The following is an 18,567-nucleotide window of genomic DNA, read 5'->3' on the forward strand; positions in this document are numbered from 1 at the left end:
TATATATATATATATATATATATATATATATATGTATGTATAAATATATGAATTCCAAATTTATATTATATATTTTATAATGTACTATAGTAATATATATTTTATTGTACTATAAAAAACATTCCCTATGATACCTCACTGTCCCAAATTAGATGCACACATCTTTAAGATGGTGTAAATATTTCATCAAAAAATATCAACAAATATTTTAAGGATTTTAAGGTAATATTAGAAGTAATTAGTCATAACAAATATCATAAATACACTTAAGTTTATATTTGATTACAGCAACTTATACCAAAAGGCTAAATATTTTTTTCATGAAAATTTTCTTACTGTTTTTTTTTTCATTTTGCTAAAATTATCAGTATCCAAATCTGACTGTTGATTGCTGGTTTATTGAAACGGTGTGTCTTCTATCCACAGGCTCTTTAAGAGCAGCTCTGGCTATTGCAGTGCATACCGCGGGGATGTTTGCCGAACTGTTCTACGAGACGATTTTCTGGTTTTCTTCAACTCCTCCCTCTCGGATCCCGAGGACATGCAGGAGTATCTTGTTCGGAGCTGGTGGACAGAGCTGGAAGGACTCGGCGCGCTGTGCAGCCCTGCCCTGCTCTCACTGCTGTGCCACTCCTCCTTCCCCAACTGCAACCCATCAGGCTTGGGGCCCTCTCCTAAGCCAGTGTGCAGGTAGCCTGCCTGTCTGTCTTTGCTCAACCTTTGGGGATGCAAAATTAAGTCATAAATCAAATTGATTGCTTTGTAAAATACATACATGAAAAAAAATAAACTAAATTATTTTTCTTTCTCAAAACAGAGAACATTGTCTGGCAGTAAAAGAGTTGTACTGCTATAAGGAGTGGTTGGTACTTGAAGGCAGCCGGTCAGTTCAGCCAGAGCTCTTTGACTCTGTCTTGGGGTCACATTTGCTGCTCAAATGTCCTTTACCAAGTCTGCACGCAGACCCAGATGCCTGCACACATGTTCCTTTTTTAGGTAAGTTATAGACTTGACTGAGGCATTGTGAAGAGTCTTTTTATAGAATGAGAGAATGCCTGTTTGTAAGATAACAGAGCGGCTTTTAGTCTAGTGTTTGTATGATGAGGCTTCAGTCAGGGTGGTGTGTTGACCCTAATCCTAATGAGGCCATTAAGAGGGTCAGAGAGTGTGCCAGATTTTGCAGGTGTGTGCATGCATGTGTGTGTACTGTGGAACAAAGTGTTTCATATGGTTGTTCTGCAATATAAACTTAATTTACGGGGTATTCTCACCATGGCTGTTTAGTCTGGATATGTCTGTTTCTTTGAAAAGTAGATTTGCAAGCAGGTGTTAAAGTTAATCTGAACTCTAAATCTGAGTTTACACCTTGGCAACCTGTCTTCTAGTGGCCACTTTTAATGAAAAATCTCTGTAAATCCATAGAAAAATGGAACAGTCGGAGCTAGTGTTGAAATTGATCATTAAAACAATAAAGACATTGTGGTATTCTGCTATCAATCATCTCTCAAACAACATTAAATACGTATGAAGAACCAAATACCAAGCAAAAAAAAAAAAAAAAAATTAGCTTCTGGATGACCTCCACTGTTGTTGTTGTCAGCTTCACCCAGCATGAGCCGTGACGGTCCAACTTCTAAAGAAAATTCTTACCTGAATTACCTGGTCCAATTCTAAACTGGACCATACTGTAACGTACCGCTCAGAGGACATGAGGCTTAGGCCAACTTTGTTACACTTTAAACAAGAGTTTTAGTTGTTTTGCAAGTGAACCCTGTTGTGGTTCACTACAAAGTGAATGCACAAAGAATCCAGCAAACTACGGAAACAACCAGGTGCCAAATTAAAAAAGATAAAAGACTTAATTGTTTTTTTTTTAAATTAGAGTGAAAAATATGCAATTGAATAAAAAGTGCTTTTTTTAAAAAGTGGTGAGTGCTGAATTTAATCTACAAAACAAACAGATATTATAGCTACATAACACCTGGAAAAAAATCTGTGAAATAAAAATAAAAAACAAAACTAAGAAAAGGTGTTTTTGAGTCCACTTTGCAATGCTGAACTGGACACTTAACATACTGACTCAAAAACATAATATTGTCTTCTTTCATTTCAGATCTGAACAAAGATGAGATAACAAGTAAGTATATGAAAGGATAAAGCCCTCATGTCACACAACTATTATTCATTCATTTATGAAAGCTTAACTGACACAAACTGCGTTTTGATCTGATTGTCAGCAACCTGTTACAATGACAGAGGGCGCTTCTATCAAGGCGGTGTGAACATCACAAGGTCGGGGATACCGTGTCAGCCCTGGAACCAACAGGTATTAATGTTTACGTTTTGTCACGCTCTGCTGCTTTACAGACGATGAAAAGAAAAATGAGATTGAGGCTGTAACCTCCTTTAGCCTATTTCTATGTTTAATGAAAAAAAGTTTACATGCTTCTTCCATTAAAAAAAGGTCATCTTACGATTCCAAATAGTTACTAATGCCAAATGTTTTTGAATGTTTTAAAACACACAATATAATCCCCAATAAAAAAATACAATATCATTTTTAATAGATATAGATTTGGTTGGGTCGTTGGTTAAGTTTTTCCTCACAGCAATGTTAAGGAAAAAGCACCATTTACTCATTGTCTCAAATTTAATCCACACACGTTTTATGGAATTACTGTATTATAAGAATTAGTTTCTTACACATTTTGCATTATTTCAATACTAAAAGTGGTCATTTAAAAACAAACAACCATAGAGGAGTTATTCTGCCAATACATTTTTTTTTTAATTATTAAAACTTTTCCCCACCCAAAGTGTTTTTGAGATTTCATGGAAGCAGCCATTTTGAAATGAGCAGGTAAAGCCCTTCTACTGCCCCTAGTGGAATGATGATGAACTACAGGGCAGAAAACGTGCAAGGAAAGTTTTATAATACTAATGACATAGCAGGTCTCACAAATGGATGTATCAAATATGATATGGATGGTTATGTTAGGTTTAAGTTAGGAACAAGTTTGGATGCAATGTCTAGTAATTTTTAATTAAATAACTTAATTCTTTTCCTACCACTGTTTTCTTGTCCGTTGGCAGAGTAGTTAAGATAAAAATGCTGTTATCTTTTATTTTCATAGGTTAATTTATTTTCTCAACATATTTATGATTGAAACATTATAGCTACTGTACATGTTTAATATAAGTGATGTAAAATGAAAGAATTTTAGACATTTACCATTATTTGTCAACGATGTTTAGCAAAACAATTGCTTTTTTGTGTACATATTTGATGCAAAATATTTAAGGAAACATGGATTTTTTTCAATCATTTAAGGTAATCTTTAATGTACTCTTGCTTTTTTCTTACTCTCTAGAAGTTCTTGTTTTTTTAGACATTTTTTTGATCATTTTTGAGAGTTGAGTAATGTATTTTTTAGCAAGAAACCATTTGAATTAGTTGAAATAAATGGAAAAGTGTAGAACTGAAATTATTCCCAATATTTTCGGGCGGGAACATCATATTTTTTTCGCAAGTTGTAATTGAATCATAGGGAAATGAAGAAAAGAATACACTCCAGTCATCCAAATACAGTCATTACCTCCTCCTAAGTGACTTTACTCTGGCCTCATAAATGTAAGTCAGCACTTGGCAGCCATTTGTTTTTTGGCACAGCACCTAAGGAGACACAGAGGGCATGGCTTCCTTTTTAGGAAACCACACCTTCACAATAAACACGCCAATGAGCACAAATATTGTCTTTTTCTTCATTAATTTGGGGCTACACTTCCACAGAGAAGCAATTTGAGGCTAAGAAACTTGTTTGTACCCTAAAGCTCCAACAATGTAACAAATACACCCACACACACACAAAGTCCCTGCAGCCCAAAAGGCTCTTCATGTTTTTACGGCTTTGCTCCGTGAGAGGGTCTGTTTGGGTGAACTGTTAGTCCTCTTCTGTGCAGTGTTGTGATTCTATGTATGTTTGCCAGTTTAGCGGAGAGCAAGAGAGAAGGGAGGCTCATTGTGTCACATCCTGCCTCTGGAAGCAATTAGCTTTCACACGCACATGTTCCACTCAGTGCAGGCACACACTCAGCAGATTCTTGTGAAACAAGTTGGTGACGTTTGAAGAAGCATTGGATAACTTCTAATTGTAATTCAGCTAGAACAAATGTATTTCTAGCCCAGTCGTTGAATGCTAAGACTGTTTAATGGATTGGTTTCTTTGAATTTGAATTTAAAGATTTAGAAATTTTAAGAAAGAAAAAGGACCGTATGTTCAAGCATGTTGACAGATGGATGTCGGGAAGTAGAGGCAGGCTTACTCTGCCCACAACTCAGAGGCAAATTTATAATAAACCTGTGCTGCTCTGCAGAAACTGTTCTAGAAAACAACCCATGATTTTTGTTTTAATTTAGGCTAAAAACTGCATATTCTAATTAATTGACCACTGGGAACAACTTTCCAAAAAATCAAAAGATGATCGGACTGAGACTTTCAGAATCTTAGAGTTTAGAGAATGTGTACAGGAAAATAACCAGCAGCCAAATACCCTGCTGTGGGACAGCTTAGAGGGTTCCTCACTATGCCCTAGAGTGGAACTGCCAACTCAAATACTGAGCAGCTGAACTGTGATTGTAACAGAGTCACTGTGAAATTAATCCAGAAACATTGAGCTGGAATGTAAGATTCAGCACGTTCCTTGCTAAAGCTTAATGCATCAAGGACATTGCTTAATGTGTTGTCCTCTGACTGGTGCCAAGAAGGTTAAAACCGGCAAGTTACGTCCAAAAATAACGGAAAATGCCATTTGTCATCATCATCTATGAAAGTCCAGTGACTTAATGGTCTGTAAACAGACACAAGCTGATTGTGGCTTCTATGATACAAGTATTGGAAATTCTCCGTCAGTCTAACAAGGAGACGAAACACAGTTATGTTACTGACTTTAAATATTATAGCACACAGCTGAGCAAATAAGAAGAGTGATGCTACACTGCAAAAGCAGGCCCCTTAGAAATAAGTCGTTGGCAGATTTTCTTTAAATAAACAAACAAAAAAATCTGCCAATGAGGTAAAAAAAAAAAAAGATTTACCAGGTTTACTTGTTTTCTCTTGCCATTGTTCCATCTAATGTTGCAGGCAACCTAAATGAAAGTATACAATTTTACTCCTAAAAAAAGAAAGTTGATCAAAATATTATGTTTCTATTGTTCTTGCAGGTCCCTCACCAACATCGTCTGTCTGTGGACGTTATTCCAGAGCTGAAGAACTCTCACAACCACTGTAGGAACCCTGGTGGAATCAGTGACAGGCCTTGGTGCTACACCTCCAACCCTAGCATACGCTTGGAATACTGTACTGTGCCACTATGTGGGAAAACAATCGTAACGCCAGGTTGATTTTAGTTTTTCATTCAGTCTTTCTTCTTTTTGGTCTTAATCCAAAAAACATCCTTGTAAAGCAAAATATGTATATAAAAAAACTGCCCAAAAAGGTGTGAAAAATGGCCATGAGTTGTCAATTAAAAGTACTTAACAGTAACCTTGTATTAATCTTTCTGAAAGTGTTTCTTTGTTTCTTTCAGTGATAAAACCAGAGTCAACAAGGCAGATCCCTCTTCTTCCTCCCACGACCTCCGTGTCCTCTCCTGCGTACTCCATGTCCGTCATCGTGATCGTCTTGACCTCATTTGCGATCGCAGCCGTTCTCTCCATTGTCATCATCAGCTGCCACAGGCGGAGGAAGCATTGGAGAAACCGAAAAAGGTCTTTGACACAATAGAAGTTCTTGAGTCTTTGCAGAATCAGGTCTTAGCCTTTCGTCTCACTTTCTGTCAAAAGAGAGATGAAGACGCCAGCGTTGAGCGCACTGCCGTCGGAGTTGCTGCTGGATCGACTCCATCCCAACCCCATGTACCAGCGCGTTCCTCTGCTGCTGAACTCCAAGCTGCTGGCGTTGGAGTACCCGAGAAATAATATTCAGTATGTCCGGGACATCGGAGAAGGAGCCTTTGGAAGGGTTTTTCAGGCCAGGTGAGAAAAGGGAATGGAGACACTTGCATCCATTATCTGGACCAAAGATTCTCTAGAACAAGAACCCTCCAAACCCATATAGGCAAACACAAAATTAAAAGAAAATCACATTTAGAGACCAAACATATTTCTAAATCAGAAAAAAACTTGATTTAAAGACGTGTGCTAGTATCTTCTGGATGTGTGATGGTGTCAAAGTGCAGAGAAGATGATAACATTTGGTCAGGCAGGCAGGGGAAATGAGTTAAGGGGTGAGACACTAAGACAGTGGGGAGGACAGCATGACTAAACTGGGACACTTGTCATTTTAGCAGCAACTGCAAAAGGAGTCGCAGGCAGATCTGTTACAGGACTCACACTCAGAGCTCTGGAGAAGTAAACACATTTCTCCCTAACGATCTCTTTCATGGGAGAGAAAAAATATAGGACCTGACTCATGATTAAAAACTTCAAAAATCTGTCAAAAACTTTAACTAACATTGAATCTGTTTGTTTAAAACTAACTGAAAACTGCTAGAGGTCATACCAGTTTTCTGGATAATCAAGTTTTCATTGTAAAGAAAACAAATTATTCTTTAAAAACAACAGTTGACTGTTATGTAAAACTGTGTATTTTCCCAACATTAAAGTGCCTTGGATAGCACAAGGGTTAAACCGAGTAGGGGTCTTCCGATCCTCCTGTCCAGCTCGTCTGTAGTTGAGGTCAGGTCTGTCTTGGACCATGCAGAAGGAGGGTCATGGGAGGGGCTGGGTACAGAGGTCGCAGATGCATCTCTAGACGGGCCCTTCTTAAGGATCTCCCTAGTTGTGGCTCCTGCTGGGGGTCCCCTACCTTGGCACATAGCAGCTGACTTAGAACTGGTGCAGACCAGGGAATCTGAGTATTTAATTGAAAAAAAAAGGTACAGTGAGGGTCTGAGCAGGTGCTCACGTGATGTGATTTCTTTCCCGTGCTCTGAATGTCAAAGTGAAGAAATTCAATGACGTGCGGGTTTAGGTGTTCTTTGCGTGGTTTATTTTCTGCGGTTTTAACATGGTTTACTTGTGATACATCTGTGAAAATTTCACGTAAAAGATCACTCTTTTTCCACATATATTCACGTATGACTCACTTTTATCCATGCAATATGCGACAAATGCGTAGCAGTGTTACATGGCCTTCACACTTCCACATTTGCTTCCGTATGTAGCTGCTAAAAGGATCAATTTCTTATGAAAATATTGTACTTTAATGTCTTTGTAGATGTTCCAGTAGCTTTGAGGAGACACTGTCTTGACCAAAAAGCAGGACTAAATGTTTCTTTGTACAGAGCACCAAGCCTCCTACCAGACGAGCCTTTCACAATGGTGGCTGTGAAGATGCTAAAGGAGGAAGCGTCCGCTGACATGCAGAATGACTTCCAGAGAGAGGCGGCACTCATGGCTGAATTCGACCATCCCAACATTGTTAAACTTCTAGGTAAGTGTGGACAAAACAAAAGAAAGGAACAGCTGGAATTTACATTGAATGTTGAATGGATCAGAGAAAATCCTTGAGGGAGAAAGAATGAGGAAAACAGATACTGAACCACTAGAATGAATAGAAAGAAAATATTTAAAAGCTTTAGAATAGATAGAGGACAATATTGGACAAGTCAATGTCATGACATTTTTGGACATTTTTAGGTAATAGACACTTGCACTCTTTACTTCTCCCAAATCTTTTTTAAGGTCTTTATTGCAATTTCATAGAACTACTTAAGACTGGACTGTTTTCCAGTAAATACAGTCTCCTTGACAACTAATGTGCTTTGGTTTGCCTGAGTAAAACATGTCTTTTATTGAAGTTTATCTCCATTAATCCTGCTTATCTTATCTAAAAGCAAACAGCTGACATCCAAATGTACTTTCAGCAACACATGAAGGGATAAACCATGCAGGGTTTTGTTGCTAACAATAAGTTATCCTGACCAAAATGTTTTGTCTGTTGAACTAAAAACTAGAGTTTATAGCTCCTAAACATGATCAACTTCAAGGCTTGTGAAATGGTCTTTAAAGTGACTTTGATGGAGGGCAGTCGCTGTTAAAACTCTACTGCACCTGTGACCGGTCATGACTTAATCACTTCCTGTAATTTTCTATACATAGAAGACTAAAATAGACTTCAAATAGTGTCTGCCCAATCTGTAGGGTGGATTGTTTGCAATAGATTGTTAGTATATCATTGCGTTCCCTAATGTGGATGACCTGGATGCCAATGTAATTAAGCTTTAGAATTCATCATTTGGTCATAAATCAAGGTTGCTGTGTTGGGATTACTTCCTGGTTCAGCTTCAGTGCTTTACCAGTATAGGAAAATGTACTTCCTTCCACTCCTTGTGACATCCAAACCTCATTTATTTTTAATCACTACTGACCTAAAGACATCATTAAGTTAACATAAAGTTTCAGCTTCACCCTGAGTTGAGAAATAACAAGTTGATTGAAGAAGAAAACCAGAAGGACAATAACCTTCACCACATGACCTGAAATGCTTTCAGTAAAACAACTCCAAAATTATTTAGCAAGTTTATATTTGACACAAAAACTATTGTTTCAAGTTAAGAACTGATGCATTTGGAAGAATGCTACAGGTCAGATGGTTATGGTTTTGTCCCTGAACCATTTACTTCCTGTCTGTTAATATGAATGAGACAACTTCTTTTGGTTTATTTCATTTCTATCAAAGGTACAGAATTCAATTTTGTATTTTATTATTTGGAATTTTATTTATAGTATTCTCTTCCAAACTATGCACTGCTAAGGTTATGGTGTGTAGTTTATACCCCCAGTGTATGTTTGTGCTTTTAAATGACATTTATCTGAGTGTGAGTGATTGTTCCAGGTGGTTTGATCTTCCTCAGTCTCGGCTGTGGTGTTGATAGTGGGCTAAAGAAAAGGAAAATCACATGAGGGCGAAGATAAAATCTGTATTTCCTGCCCATTTTGATCCAACCCTTCAAGTCTATCCTAGTGTGAAGGAAACGTCAGGGTCCATTTCATTCCTACTACAATAGTTTAAAACCCTCTTTAGGTTTGTTGTTGGCATGCATTGCAAAACTTTCACCAGATCTTTCAGGTGTCTCTCCAGGTGCGATGTCCTTCACTCATGCAGTGATAGCTGCACCTGAGAGCCGTTTTAAACGTACTTCTGCCTGTCTGTGGCCCAGTTTGTGCATTAACCCAAGAGCTGAGAAATAAATAAGAAAAAACACCATAAGCCTAAGAAGCTAGAGCGATCCCGCGCAGTAAGATGGCACTTGTGGTGGCTTTCCGGGCAGCTATCGTCAGCGGGCAAGCAGAGCGGGCTCCACTGCCCAGGGATCCGCAGCCTGAGTGGTAGACCTCAATGGATCTGAAAGCCACCTGGACAGCAGCGATGGCTATCCGCAAGCCAGAAGAGCAGAGCTCACTAGCTCGCCAAGCTATCCACCGGGCGGCTGGCTGGCGTAGCCGTCGATCCAGCCCTATGAGCTCTGTGACCAGCTGGTGATCTGTCCAGTGTGTATCCCTCTTTCACCCAATAGAACTGGAACCGTTTCCGGGAACCCTCCAGCCCCTGTGGGTTAAGAAAATGGTTGGAAGTTATGGACGAAAAATCCTTGCTTCGAGTGGCCATCTTGAATGTTTATTTTTACCCTTTGATCTAGTCACTGAAAACGTCACGTGCCCAAAGATGAGTCCCTGATTGGTCTAACCGCATCTTTACATTGATTTAGCATTGAAACTTGACGCTTCTGCTGTGTCTGCTGCGTTTGGTGTGATAGCAGCATTAGACTAAATAAATTACTATTTTTGAACATTTGAGCATATTTGCTTTGGGAACAGAACATGGTCATGATTTTTTTCATCTTAAGTGTGATCCATCAAATTGAGTTGCCTAGCTTCCACCCTTCACGTCCAATTTTCAGGTTCCCCAGCTCTGCCAAAAACAAGATTTAGCAGTACGTAGTGTATACTTCATACATCTGCTAAGACTACGCTCCTGTGAGTAAATGAACGAGACTGCAAATGGCCTCATCTGTGTTTATGTCATGGCTGAGTAAATTATTTACCTTTAACTGTGAACCATTTTACTGGTTGTGGAAAACCTGGAGCTGCTTAAACATCTTTTCACTATTTAAAAAGAAAAAAAAAGTTTGTGTTTATGTGGATATAAACTCTGTTTGTTCTGCTTCTCTTATCCTCGCCATAAAGCACAGCTGTCCTCATGTCCTCCACAGGTGTGTGTGCTGTGGGGAAGCCCATGTGTTTGTTGTTTGAGTACATGGCTAATGGCGATCTCAACGAGTTCCTGCGTCGCCGCTCTCCAAGCCGCTCCATGCACACCCTCAGCTGTCCCAGCATCTCCAACCGCAGTTTCTCCTCCGATCTGGAGGCGGGATCTCTTTCCTGTGTGCAGCAGTTATCAATTTCCAAGCAGATTGCGGCTGGAATGGCCTACCTTTCAGAACGCAAGTTTGTCCACCGTGACCTGGCAACCCGAAATTGTCTGGTAGGGGAGGAAATGGTGGTAAAGATTGCGGACTTTGGACTTTCGAGGAATATCTACTCAGCTGATTACTACAAAGCCAACGAGAACGATGCCATTCCTATTCGCTGGATGCCCCCAGAGTCCATTTTCTACAACCGCTACACAACAGAGTCGGATGTTTGGGCCTACGGAGTGGCGCTATGGGAGATCTTCTCGCATGGGATGCAGCCGTATTATGGAATGGGTCACGAGGAGGTCATTTACTATGTGAGGGACGGCCAGATTCTTGCTTGTCCAGAGAACTGTCCTCTAGAGCTGTACAATCTGATGCGGCTCTGTTGGAGCATACAACCCTCGGACAGACCGAGCTTTAGCAGCATCCACCGGATCCTGGAACGCATGCATCAGAACAAACTGAATACAAATACAGACACTGAGTCTGAATGCAACGCTTTTACAGAAATGTGTGTTCCTGTGCAATAAATCACGAAAGGAATATGTTGCCTTGAAACTAGGGGTGTAGCAATTTGATTTATACCATGATTTGTGGTTGCTGACACAATTCTTATTGGTTAATTTTAATTCAATTCACTTCAAGTTTAACCAGAGATGAATACCTGGTACTGAACAGTGCAGGTGAAATTTTCCAAATTTCTTGTATTTCCTGCAAGATTATCAAAAGTAAAGAAAATACTGCCTCGTTTCCACTGAGCGGTATGGACCAGACCAGTCCCCTCTTGGCCGGTTTAGAATGGTCTGGGCAATTCAAATGAGGGCTTCCATTGAGCGTTGGACCATCAAAGCGAATGTGGGATGTAGACCGATGACGTAGCTGTGCAAAATGGTGCGACTACAGCAAAAGAGAAGCTGTATCAGCTGACGGACGGAATATTAAAAAGATAACTGCAGAGGATAATTATAATCTGGAGCAGGGGTTTATTACGGATGAATCTGGTCTCTACGCTGCAGAACAGTCTATTGTTCTGAATTAAAAGAAAAAAAAACTCTTTATGTTGAGTCATACTTCAAATGTCAGTTTGTCAAATGAGGTTGTCTCTGTGTTCGTGGATTATTCGGTGTGTCTTCGATTCCCAACCCCTGCGAATAAGGAGGAATACTATATGAAAATAATTTATCATAGCGGGGGGTGAAGAAGAATCCAGCCGAAAAGAAAGAGGACAAAACTTTTGCTTTGGATCTTGAGTTGGGAAAAGCGCTGGTTGGACGCTTCCTGTAGTTATAAAATTTTTCGACCAATCAATGGGTTATATCGTGTGATGACAGAAGCTCCGCCCTAATAGGTCCATACCATTTTTCTATGGACCTATGACCAACGGGGGACCAGAAATGGTACCAGTCTGTCCTGCTAAACAGGTTAATTTTGAAATGGAAATGTTCAAAAGTCCAGGCCGGCCTGGTCCAGTCCGGTCTTGATCGCTCAGAGGAAACAAGGCATAAGTATACAAATAAGCAAATAGACAAGAATTAATGGCAAATCTATCATAAAGTTCAACACATGGTTGTTTATCAACACAAAAATAATACAAACGTAATAAGAACATTGTACTATGGAGAGAAAATAGTTCCATCAGTAGTTACACAAATACAGACACAAGTTACAAAATCAGGAATTACACACACACAAATCCAATGGAACTGGTTACGTTTGCCAGGGGTGACCAAAGTCAGTCCTGGAGGGCCGGTGTCCTACATGTTTTCCAACCAACCTGCCAGTGAAACTCCTTATCGGCTAAACACATCTGATCCAGGTAATCAGATAAGGTGCAGATAAGGCAGGATTTCTGGAAAACCAGCAGGAGGCCGGCCCTCGAGGACTGACTTTGGACACCCTTGTTCTAAGCGTTTCCACAGATTGGACTGTAATGATGGCTTGATCATTGTCCACTGTGATAGTCATTTTTATGTTATAGTTGAATAAACCAACAGTGCATTAAAAATTGTGTTTTCCAATATTTATATAGTCAATTTCTTTCATTTTTAAACAATTCTTTAAGAACTTGCCTCAGACAGATTGATCTGGTTGGATTGTAGGAATAGAAATTGATTAATTGATTAAGTCGGTTAATCGCTGCACCCCTACTTGAAACAAGTGTGTGTCTGGAATCCAAATCACTAATCTAATGTTTTCCTTTACATGTACACCCTATTTAAATTACCAATATTTTGTGTGACGTTTTTATTTTTTTACTTAATATTTCTTTTTATTCACTTGGTTTAACAGTGGTTGTCCATCAAATACTTTGTATCTGTTGAGTACCAAAGTAAATAATTTGAATTTTGGGTATATTTGATATAAATAGTTTTAATTTTTTTTGTGTTTTTTTTAACCCTTTAACACTTGAGCTTTAGCTTCACTGTTGACATTCTTTCAACTACCGTAACGATTTAACCGTTTACACAATTAGCATATTTCCAGGGAGTTCTGAAGTATTTTACGCAATTCTCATAAATTAATGGACTTTTTTGTGGAGAAAAGCGACTTTGAGTTGTTACGTAATAATTAATGCTCAAAAGGTTTTGTATATCGTTCCAAAGTTGATATGAAAGCCACATCAGAATCAACTGGTTCCTGCTGATCAGGAAAACAGTCGTAGAGCATCTGTATGTCAGAGCGTGTGTTATTTAGGTGTCGCCGGCGGTATCTCCAGTGTTAAAGGGTTAATAACTGCAATTACTTCTTGGGTTTTATTGTACCATACTTGTTCTTTTTTCTGATTCTTATATGCACTTTGCATGCAGATTACATGTGTTCTTGTAATTGAAACAACACACAAGAGCTTTGTGCAACAACTATTGTGATGTCAACTTTACAGTTTTCCTAACTCCTTTTTTTTTTAAACTGGGGAAGACTACATCATGAGGGTAACGGATTTTTCACTGACAACGTGCAGGAAATCCAACAAAGTGTTGTGTATTTACAAACTTTTGTGATCGAGTCACTTTGAACTAATTCCACATTCACACACAATCACTTTAACTCTTTTGTGTTTGGTTATTTTAGTGAAAAGTTATTCCATTTTGGGGCATTGTTCTTTTTTTTCAATTTCTTTTTCTTTTGTTTTATTGTTAGTTTTAAATTTTACAAATGAGTTGATTGTTCTGATAGTTTATCAATCATCAATGGAATTTGTTGTAGAAAATATTAAGTTAGTTGACTAAAATTGATTTCAGACTCAAAAATACACGTTTATTTTAACAAACAGGATAAACTGGTTATTATGGTAGTTTTATTTACCATATTTGTCAAGTCTAAATAAATTCCCACTTGGTACATTTTAAATAAAACAATATTTTATGGACTCTTTATTTTTTTGGATTTTGTCTGAATAAATGATTGCTTTGTTATAGTACATCAGTTTGTTGTGGGATAATTTGCATTGATGCATGTAACATTAAAAACTAGAATTCCTAAGCCTGCGCAAATTTGCGCAGGGAAGAGTTCCCCCCCTCTAGTCCGAGAGCCCATTGTTGTGTCATGGTGGGTCACTGATGAGCCATTAACTTGCCCATGTATATGTTAATGCAGCATGTAGTACCTAATGTGTATTTGAACTAACAGGTTGTGTGGGGGTTGGAGTTACCTGATGCATGTGGACAAGTATTGGCTTTCCTGCTTTTACTCACATTTGAACTAAAGTTCCATCTCATTCCTAACCCAGAGTTCAATATGATGTTGCTCCACCTTTTGCTGCTATTGCAGCTTCAACTCTTCTGGGAAGGCTGTCCACAAGGTTGAGGAGAGTATTTATAAGAACTCTGGATCATTCTTCCAAAAGCTCATTGGTCAGGTCACACTGATGTTGGTGGAGAAGGTCTGGCTCTCAGTCTCTGCTCTAATTCATCTCAAAGGTGTTCTATGGCGTTCAGTTCAGGACTCTGTCCTCCATGTCTTTATGGACCTTGCTTTGTGCTCTGGTGCACAAAAATGTTGGAAGATGAAGAGCCCGCTCCAAACTGTTCCCACTAAGGTTGGGAGCATTGTCCAAAATGTTTTAGCCTCCTGAAGCATTGAAAGTTCCTTTCACTGGAACTAAGGGGTCTGAAAAACAAGCCCACACCATCATTCCTCCTCCACCAATGCAGTCTGAAACGTCCCGTTCTCCTGCAACCTCCAAACCCAGACGGTCCATCAGATTTCCAGATAGAAAAGTGTGATTCCTCCCTCCAGAGAAGACGTCTCCACTGCTCTAGAGTCCAGTGACGGCGTGCTTTACACCACTGCATCCACGCTTTACATTGTACTTGTTGATGTGTGGTTGCAGCTGCTGCCATGGAAACTCGTTCCATGAAGCTCTCTGTGTACTGTACTCATGCTGATCTGAAGGTCATATGAAGGTTGCAGCTCTGCAGCAACTGACTGCAGAAAGTCTATGACCTCTTTAGACTTTCAGCATCCTGGCTGAGTTGTTCCAAATTCTTCCATTTTGTTCTGATAGAACTGACAGTTGACTGTGGAATATTTAGGACATTTCAAGACTGGATTTGTTGCTCAGGTGGCATCCTATGACAGTTCAACACTGGAATTCATTGAGATCCTGAGAGCAAAACATGCTTTCACTGATGTTTCCAAAAACAGTCTGCATGTCTGAGGGCTGATTTTATACACCTGTGGTCAAACCAAGTGATTAGGACTCCTGATTCTGATCATTTGGATGGATGAGCTGATACTTTTGGTCATATAGTGCAGTGTTTTTCAACCTTTTTTGAGCCAAGGTACAGTTTTTCCACGAAAAAAATCCCGCGGCACACTAGCATCCAAAAAGGTAAAAAAATATTCTGTATTGATGTACAGTCCCTCCACAATCCAGTGTACATTGTTTTTTATATAAGTGGGAAGCATCATTAATCAATTTGCTCAAGTTAAACGTAAATCATTAATGAATGATGAAAAAAAATAAAAAAATAAAAATACTTCTAAATAATCAGTTTTTATGAATGTTTTTTTCCCTCTTTTTTTAAATACTTCCAAATCTTTCAGACAAAGTAAAAGCAAAGTTCTTTTCTTGTTTCCCTCCACATGAGAATTCTGGCTCAAAATTCAATCCTTTTGCATTCGTTTTCCTAAAACAGCGGCTCTTTTGGCTACCAAATGGCTTTTTAGGTTGTTGTTTGGTTTGTTTGATTCATTATAAACTACTAGATAAGATTATGCACAAAATCCATGATGTAAATATGTTTTTATTGATATAAAGTGTAAATTATGTATATGCTGTTATTTATCCCTTCCAGACAGAATGTACTGAATGAATGATAAAAGAACTAACAATTAAATATTCAGTTTTTAACTCTACGCATTTGAAGCTTTTTTCTTTTTAAATACATTTGAAGTGAACAACACAAAACTCTGCAACCACAACCCAAATACAAATTAAATTTTGCAAAAACCATTAATCAAGACTTTTATTCACATTGACATTAAGAAAGACAAAAGAGTTTCAGCTTTGAGGACGTCATCTGCTTTCTTCTCTCAGTGATGATCTTCTCTCTTTTAGAGAAGATTCTCTCAGTTCTCAGGTGTCTGGACAGGTTGATTGTGGAGCCATTAATATATACAGAATACATATACATATAGAATATTTCCTGCAGACTCTGTTTCTTCATACTATCAAGAAAAGTCAAATGATTCCAGTTTTTTTTCCTTATTTTTTTTTGTCATTTTCTTTACATTTTGTGTTGATGTTTTCTCTCTATCTCTCTCCCTATTTGGTTCTTATACTGCTGAACGTGTAAGCCCCTCCCCCTCCACCCAGCGCTCAGCGCACGCACTTAACCCAATGCATCATGGGGGCTGTAGTGCACAAACTCACTCAGATGCCGGCATACTGTCGTTTCTGAGCTTCATTCTTTGTTCACTTTTTAAACTCTCATACATCGGATGCCCCTGGAAGTTACACCGCTAAACACGAGCTTTAGCTGTTATTTTATGGAACTGAGAGACTTTATGAGCCGAATCAGAACAAGGAAGTGAGGACGTTAACCACTACTGATTGGTCAGATTGATGACATGTGATCAAGCCTCCAGCAATGATTGGCGGAGACAGCTGAAGGGGAGGGGCTTTTCTAAAAGCTGAGTTTGCGGCTAGTTTTGCGGCGGATTGCGGTAGCATCATTCTGATTAAAGACTCATTTATACAAACAAAGAAAAATGTTTTTTACCATCTTGCATTTTCCAAACTATCCAGTGTTAAATCAGGGCCGTTTAGATGAACACAGAGCAGATACCATAGTGATGGTAAATGTTTTAGATATGTGAAAATGGGTAATTTCCCGCGGCACACCAGACCATCTCTCACGGCACACTAGTGTGCCGCGGCACACTGGTTGAAAAACACTAATATAGTGCATGTTTATGACTTATAAACATAGACACATCTTCAAGTCAAAAAGACAAACATCCCAATAGCAGCAAGACTCACACTCCTCTGAAACCCTTAGCTCTATTTCAAATAATCCTCGTTGTGGACTCTGGGAGCAGTGAAGACGATTCTTTTGTTGTGGAATCAGAGTTCATCTTCTCAGATTCCTCCTATGATGAGGATATGCCGGTACATGGATTTGCAGCCAGAACATCCTCTCCACATGATACTTATACATAAGTAGACTAATAAACTAATGATTGTTGAGGAAGAGAATGATGAGAAGGCTTTATCTTTACAGTAAAAGGAAAATTTTGCCAATTCAAAGGTAATCAGCATGTTGAAGACAGCCAGTGGTGCCACAAAACATATGGAGAAAAGTCTTTCTTGTAGACTTTGTCTTGTAGGCCAGGGCTGTCTGGTCCTCAAAACCTGTTTCTCTTAGGTATGTGGATGGGGGAAGGGAGCAGAAGTCTGTGCCGTCGTACAACCTAGATCTAATTTGGAACTTGAAGGTTCAATCATTAAGGTGATCACCACAACACTACTTTGAGAAGGGGAGGGGGACATTGCAGCAGAAGCTGAAAGTTCCAGGGATTTTAGTGTTAAAAGCATCAAAGATGTATCAACCCCCCCATGTCACCAGTTTGTCATTTATTGTATTTGTCTGTGTTAAAAATATTTCTTTCCCCTGCATTGAACAGTTTTGAGGTAAAAATAAAATTTAAAAGTAAACAGAATATTCATGGTTTAAAAGCATCAAAAATTTATCACCCCCCCTCCTCCCCCATGTCACCAGTTTGTCATTTATTGTATTTGTCTGTGTGAAAAATATTTCTTTCCCCTGCATTGAACAGTTTAGAGGTAAAAATAAAATTTTAAAGTGAACAGAATATTCATGGTTTAAAAGCATCAAAAATTTATCACCCCCCCTCCTCCCCCATGTCACCAGTTTGTCATTTATTGTATTTGTCTGTGTTAAAAATACTTCTTTCCCCTGCAAATTTCAACCTGACAATCTGCATTGCGAAATCAGGAAGTCATTGTTGATGGTTTAAGGTGATCACCACAACACTACTTTGAGAAGGGGAGGGGGGCATTGCAGCAGAAGCTGAAAGTTCCAGGGATTCTAGTGTTAAGCAACATTTAACTTGTTTTTGTTTACAATATTTTCAGGTTTGATATTATTTGCTAGTGGTTATTCAACACTACTGTAAATGTGGAATAGCCTTTTTTGGTTTTTCAGTTTGGCCCATCTGTAATTATTATTATTAATTATTAAAAATGATAACACATTTTGCTGTTGCTGAATAGATGTCTCTAGGTTTGTTTTTGGTCCAGACCAATCTGTCTCTTGCAGTACATACTGTATTTTCTGTACTATACGGCACGATGGTGCTTAATCCTGTACACCCAACAGTGTGGAAAATACTGTAGTTTTGTATTTTTATTTCTTTTCATTAAATATCTGTAAGTTGTTGAAGTCATTTGAATATAAAATTCAGTTTTCTATAAGAACTATTTACTCCCTTACTATTAATGGGTTTTCCCATATAAAGAGATATATATATATTTTTTTTATGGTCAAGCAGAATAAATATCACGTGATGTATTTTACTTTTTTTTTCTTTTCTTGTTGTCCTGGTGTTTTTGATCATCTTGAA

The 18,567-nt window shown here is 38.6% G+C and overlaps 1 protein-coding gene across 1 annotated transcript in view; it reads left to right on the forward strand.

Annotated features, from left to right (window-relative positions):
* Window positions 1-13,838, forward strand: part of musk (muscle, skeletal, receptor tyrosine kinase) — a 31,094-nt gene extending 17,256 nt beyond the window's left edge. Inside the window, exons 9-17 of the mRNA XM_024298756.2 lie at window positions 427-690; window positions 818-996; window positions 2,114-2,137; window positions 2,238-2,326; window positions 5,222-5,396; window positions 5,587-5,767; window positions 5,843-6,034; window positions 7,345-7,493; window positions 10,276-13,838. Of these exons, the coding sequence (XP_024154524.1) occupies window positions 427-690; window positions 818-996; window positions 2,114-2,137; window positions 2,238-2,326; window positions 5,222-5,396; window positions 5,587-5,767; window positions 5,843-6,034; window positions 7,345-7,493; window positions 10,276-11,009 (1,987 nt within the window). The 3' untranslated portion in view covers window positions 11,010-13,838. The remainder of the gene's footprint in view (window positions 1-426; window positions 691-817; window positions 997-2,113; window positions 2,138-2,237; window positions 2,327-5,221; window positions 5,397-5,586; window positions 5,768-5,842; window positions 6,035-7,344; window positions 7,494-10,275) is intronic.
* The last annotated feature ends 4,729 nt before the right edge of the window (window positions 13,839-18,567 follow it).

The sequence above is a fragment of the Oryzias melastigma genome, linkage group LG12 (assembly GCF_002922805.2).
Source record: "Oryzias melastigma strain HK-1 linkage group LG12, ASM292280v2, whole genome shotgun sequence".
NCBI lineage: Eukaryota > Metazoa > Chordata > Actinopteri > Beloniformes > Adrianichthyidae > Oryzias > Oryzias melastigma.